This window comes from Echinops telfairi, unplaced genomic scaffold (genome assembly GCF_000313985.2).
Source record: "Echinops telfairi isolate 266 unplaced genomic scaffold, ASM31398v2 ScPeMD7_7469;HRSCAF=8507_1, whole genome shotgun sequence".
NCBI lineage: Eukaryota > Metazoa > Chordata > Mammalia > Afrosoricida > Tenrecidae > Echinops > Echinops telfairi.
Genome location: NW_022111373.1, coordinates 970,087 through 976,086, shown reverse-complemented (window position 1 = coordinate 976,086; position 6,000 = coordinate 970,087). Strand labels below are relative to the sequence as shown.

Sequence of the window (6,000 nt, the reverse complement as noted above, 5' to 3'; positions counted from 1 at the left end):
GAAAGGAAGTGGTGTTAAGAAACCCAGGGACAAGGGACCAAGTGCTCCAAAATCTGTGGTGAGGAGGGTGTAGGAGGCCTGGTAGGCTTGATCAAGGGTGTAACCTGAGAGTAATTACTGCAACACAAATGAAGGCTGAGCATGATAGTGGAACAAGAGGAAAGTAAAAGGAAATAGAGAAAAGAATGAAGTCATGTACATATGTAAATATATTTATATATGAGAATGAGGAAATAGATCTGTGGGCATATATTTATAGGTTTAGTATTAAGATAGCAGATGGACTTTGGGCCTCCACTCAAGTACTCCCTCAGTTCAAGAATACTTTGTTCTGTTAAACTGGCATTCCTTGATGCTCAACTACCCGACACAATCACTGAAGACATATAAGCAAATGTGAAGAAAGCTGATGGTGCCCAGCTATCAAAAGATAAAGCGTCTGGGGTCTTAAAGGCTTGACGGTAAACAAGTGGCCATCTAGTTCAGAAGCACCAAAGCCCACATGGAAGAAGCACACCAACCTGTGTGATCATGAGGTGTCAAAGGGATCAGGTCTCAGGCATCAAAGAACTAAAAAGCATATCATTGTGAGCTCACCCTGTCAATATGATCGCTGAAGACAAATGGGTACATAAGCAAAAGTGGTGAAGAAAGCTGATGGTGCCCGGCCATCAAAAGATATATAGTCCGGGGTCTTACTGGGTTGAAGGTAAACAACCGGCCATCTAGCTCAGAAGCAACAAAGTCCACATGGAAGAAGCACACCAGCCTGTGTGATCAACGAGGTGTCAAAGGGATCAGGTATCATGCATCAAAAAACAAAAAATCAGATCATTGTAAATGAGGGAGAGTACAGATTGGGGACCTAAGACCCATCTGTAGGCAACTGGACATCCCCTTACAATAGGGTCATGGGGAGGAGACCAGCAAGTCAGGTGCAGTGTAGCAACAATGAAACATACAACTTTCCTCTAGTTCCTAAATGCTTCCCCTCCCCTCCCCTCCGCCCTACTATCATGATCCCAATTCTACTTTACAAATCTGGCTAGACCAGAGGATATACACCAGTACAGATAAGAACTGGAAACACAGGGAATCCAGGACAGATGATCCCTTCAAGACCAGTAGTGAGAGTGGTGATACCAGAGGGTGGAGGGAAGGAGGGGCAGAAAGGGGGAACTGATCACAAGGATCTACATATAACCCCTTCTCTGGGGGACGGACAACAGAACAGTGGGTAAAGGGAAATGTCAGACAGTGTAGGATATGACAAAATAATTTGTAAGTCATCAAGGGTTCGTGAAGGAGGGGGCACGGGGAGGGAGGGGAAAAATGTACAGCAACAAAGGTACAAATGTGCTTGACACAATGGATGTATATATGGATTAAGAGTTGCACAAGACCCCAATAAAATGTTTGTTTTTTTTTAAAGTAAGAATGTCACTTAAGGTGCCTTGGACCCAACCATTATATTTTCATTTACCTCATATGCATGTGAAAGTTGAATAAGGGAGACTAAAGACTACATGAATTGTGGAGTAAATATGGAGTTGGCAAAGATTATTGAAAGTGCCCAGGACTGCCAGAAGAACAAACAATTTTGTCGTGGGAGAAGTCCATCCAGAATTTTCTGCTTCCTTAGAATCAAGGATGGGGAGATTTTGTCTTATACTTTGGACATGTTATCAAAAGAAACTAAACCAAACTCACTGCCATGAGTTGATTCCGACTCATAGTGACCCTATAGGACAGAGTAGACAGCCCCTGTGGGTTTCTTAGACTAAATCTTTATGGGAAAGTCTCATCTTTCTCGAATTAGCTTGTGGTTTTGAACTGTTTATCTTGAAGTTCCCAGCCCAATATGTAACCCACTACACTACGAGGGCTCATTTCAGGAGACACCAGTCCTGGAAAAGAACATAATGCTTGATAAAGTAGTAGAGGGGAGTTAGAGTCACACAGTAGCTGAAACAGTGAGCTCAAGCATAACAATTTTGAAGATGGTATGGGATTAGGCAGTGTTTTCTCTGTTGTACAGTGGGGTGCTGTGTGTCAAAACCAACTTGACAGCACCTAACGACAACATTAGTACATTACTTCCTGAATTGAAGGATTCGCACAAGATGGAACCAGGGGCCTAGGAGATTCTAAGGACGTTTCAGATAATTTAGATTTATAAAAGTCACTGGGCAAAAATGTTTATTCCATATCACTTTCCTTCTGCTTTTAGAAATACTGTGAAATATTGCTTAGCAAAAAATATTGAAAACTGATGGATCTCTCCTTTAGGTCCCTACAGTGTTCAAGGTCACAGGGTCAAAGTATACCAGCCAGAGGGGGAAGAATGTTGGCTCTATGGTGTTGTAAACCATCAAGATTCTATCACCCGTCTTATGGATGTGTCTGTAACCGAGGTGAGGGTCTGTGTTATGTACTGCCAGTGGATGGTGTAGAAAAAGAGCATTTACATACATGTAAAGATAAAGGTTCCATCCTTGGTTCTATATCACATAATGGCTGTATCATTGAGAAATGCAGCTCATATTTCTTAAACTTAGTTTTCTCATCTGTAAATTCAGATAATTAATGTAAACTTCCACTGACCTGAGAATACAGTTTTGAGGCCTGACATAATGTAGTTGAAAGTGCTTTGAAATTTGTCAAACAATATAAACATGTAAGGTGATGTTATTATTTTGTCTTATATTTATAAAAGTAGCTATTAAAAGCCTTGTCAGTTAGCAATTGCTTCTACAATACTTCTGCCACTCTACCTTAGTAAGAACACATTAATTAGAGATATCTGGAGAATGAATTTTTGAGGAAAAACAGTAGATGAATGTTTTGAGGCAAAGCTCTATGTGTTTGTAATATTTTTGAATTGCTTTCTGGCTTTCTCGCTATATATATGTATATATATATATATATACATGTATATATACACACAAATTATATGTGTTTTACTGATTTACAGAGTTTTTCTAAAAATATTAAAATGATAAGAGTTTCATTTAGATTTTTTAAAATAATGTACATGTATATAAAGTAATACTGCAAGCCAACCCTCCCCTTGGCCAATATTGCCCCCTCTCCAGTAGTATCTTATATTTCAAATACAGGCGACTTAAAAAAGTTTGTGTAACAATTCTATTATTATGTTATTTCCATTTTTCCATGAGCTCTTGAAGTCCCTTGAATTTTGTCTGCATGTGTGTCTATAATATTTCATCTGTTTATATAATGATGTAACCTGGTGATGTATTGGTTAGGTGTTGAGCTGCTAATCTCAAGGTTGGCAGTTCAAAATCACCAGCCTTGGAAACCCATGGGGGCAGGCAGTTCAACCCTGTCCTTTAGGGTTGCTATGAATTAGAATAAACTCTTTGGCAATGAATTTTGGAGTTTTGTGTTTATACGATGTAGGAACCCTAGCGACGTAATTGATTACACTTCGGACTTCTGAGCAGTTTGACACCACCAGCTGCTCCTCAGGTTAAAGACAAAGCTCTCTATTCTCATATAGAGTTACCTTCTCAGAAACCCACAGGGGCAGTTCTTCCTATCCTATGAGTCAGAATCCATTCAGTGGCAATGAGATTTATATGATACATAATATATAAAGTATCCTCCAGTAGCTTATGATACATAGAGTTCAAAATTTACCTTTTAAACGTAATTGTATACTATAGATATCTTACTGTCTTAAATATATGTAGAGATCTACCTCATTCTGTTTAGATGTGTAATATTTTGCTGAATAGATGTATTATAACTAATTTAATATTGGTGGACCTTTAAATCATTGCCAGTATTTTCACTAATATAAATAATAAAAACTATTCTTGAGCATATATAATTGTATACTGTTTCACATTATTTATTAGAGTAAATTTCTAGGTCAAAAGATAAGCGCATTACACTTGATACTTTTTGTCAAATGAATCCCCCCCTAAAATATTTTTATTCTTTTACAGTAATGCTTTTCATGATTGTTGGCTTTAGAGGCTTTTGGTGTCCATGATATACAAAATGGAAAGGTTTTAGAAATGCAGGGCTTGAAATTGACATCCTTAAAAGTGACATTGGATATTGACTACCGTATATACTCGTGTAAACCCAAGTTTTTCAGCACATTTTTATGCAGTTTTTGTGGTAAACTTAGGTGCCTCAGCTGATATTCGGGTCGGCTTATACTCGAGTTTATATGGTACGTTCTTTCGTCATTTAACAAGTACTTGAATGCTTACTGTATTTAAGATATTGTTTTAGGCATTACTGTCATCACAGTGAGTGAGATGGCAGAAATTCCTGTTCTCTTGGAACTTTTGTTCTAGTAGGAAAAAAGAGATAATTGTATAGACTAGAAAAATAAATAAATTATATCTTTGGTGACTAAGGTCTTAAATACCTTGTTTTTTTCCTCTCCACCCCTTTTGTATATTCTTTGCTATACTGCACCTGTCCTAGAGTGGTGAGATCAAGTCGGTGGATCCCAGGCTGATCCACGTGATGCTGATGGACAGCTCGTCACCTCAGAGTGAGGTACAGTAATGAGTTGAGTCTCTTGAGTAGACTCACAAGCTTGCATTATCTTGTTAATCACCTTTGAGATTTAGCATTGGCCACTGTACATTTCCTGCTTGCTTCGTGCCTGTCCAGTTACAAGATAATAGTTTCAAGAGAAACAATTTTAATCATGGCTATGTTCCCTAGTGGTTTTAAAATTTAAGCCCAAACTATTTATTGGCATCTAATTCACATATCATACAAGTCACTAGTCTAATCATATTAAGAAGAGTTGTACTATCATCACTTCATCACTACAATCAATTTTAGAACATTTTCTTCTTTCTCATACTCATTGTTATTAGCTCCCTATCTCCCCCCCCATCTCCCTGCCATTTCTCAAATAAATCATTAATCCAGTTATTGTCTCTAACCTGCATTTCAAGTTCTGAAAGACATATCCAAACATACACACAAAAACAAACTAACAATAATAACAAAGTAAAACAGAGAAATACCTCATTAGAAAAGAAAACAGAAAATATTAAAAACTTAATCAAATTTAAAATGAACCAAAAGAGAGATCAAATGCTATGTTGTTAAATTTTAACCTAACTGTATCTGCAATAATACACTTTCCAATGCACTCTGCATGTAGCAAGTGTGTTAGTCCAGGTTGACTGGAGAAACAAATTCATAGACGGTCACGTATATAAGAAAGAGCTTTATATCAAAGAGTAATTGTATATTGAGAAAACACCCCCCCAGTCCTGTCCAGATCAAGTCCATAAGTCCAATATTAGCCCATATGTCCGATACCAGTCTATAAAGTCCTTTTCAGACTCAAGCAACACATGCAATGACACCAAATGCAGGAAGATCACAGGCCAGTGGGTGGAAAGTCTCTTGGATCCAATGGTGGAAGCATCAGCTCTGGCATGGGTCTTCATGGGGCTCCTCCAGCTCCAGGGCTCTGGCTCCATTAGCGTAGCTCCATCTGGCTCGTCATCAGGAATGTCTCGCAGGAAGAGTGTGTATCCCGCCTCCTGGGAGGAAGACAGGAGTTCCCAGAATCCTCAGGAGAAGGCCATGCCTACACAGAGGCCTAAACTGGCTATGACCTGATTGACAGACTATGTAGCTGCCACAGCAAGACAAATATTCACAACCTTGGACTATGATCAGAAGAGATTCACCAGAGGCATAATCCACGTGTATTTCCCCTTCAATTTTTTTTTAACTGAAATAACTTTAAAATAGGTCAAAGGGGCTATCAAATAATATTACATTTTAACCTGACTACATCTACCATAGTCAACTTTACAATGTTCTCTGATAACAAGGCTATTCATATCCCTTCACTATTCAGAGGGAATTTACTAGAGGCTTAACTCGTGTGGACCCTGCAAATGGATTTTGGGCTTCCACTGTCATCCATAGCCTTCTGCAAACCAGGTGTTCATTTAAGGTTTGATCCCATTCCGTCCTTCGGAT

At 38.5% G+C, this 6,000-nt stretch overlaps 1 protein-coding gene across 1 annotated transcript in view; it reads left to right on the top strand.

Annotated features, from left to right (window-relative positions):
• KDM3B (lysine demethylase 3B) overlaps positions 1-6,000 on the top strand; it is a 62,965-nt gene that overhangs the window by 8,604 nt on the left and 48,361 nt on the right. The window contains exons 4-5 of the mRNA XM_045285027.1: positions 2,290-2,414; positions 4,468-4,542. Coding sequence (XP_045140962.1) covers positions 2,290-2,414; positions 4,468-4,542 — 200 coding nt within the window. The remainder of the gene's footprint in view (positions 1-2,289; positions 2,415-4,467; positions 4,543-6,000) is intronic.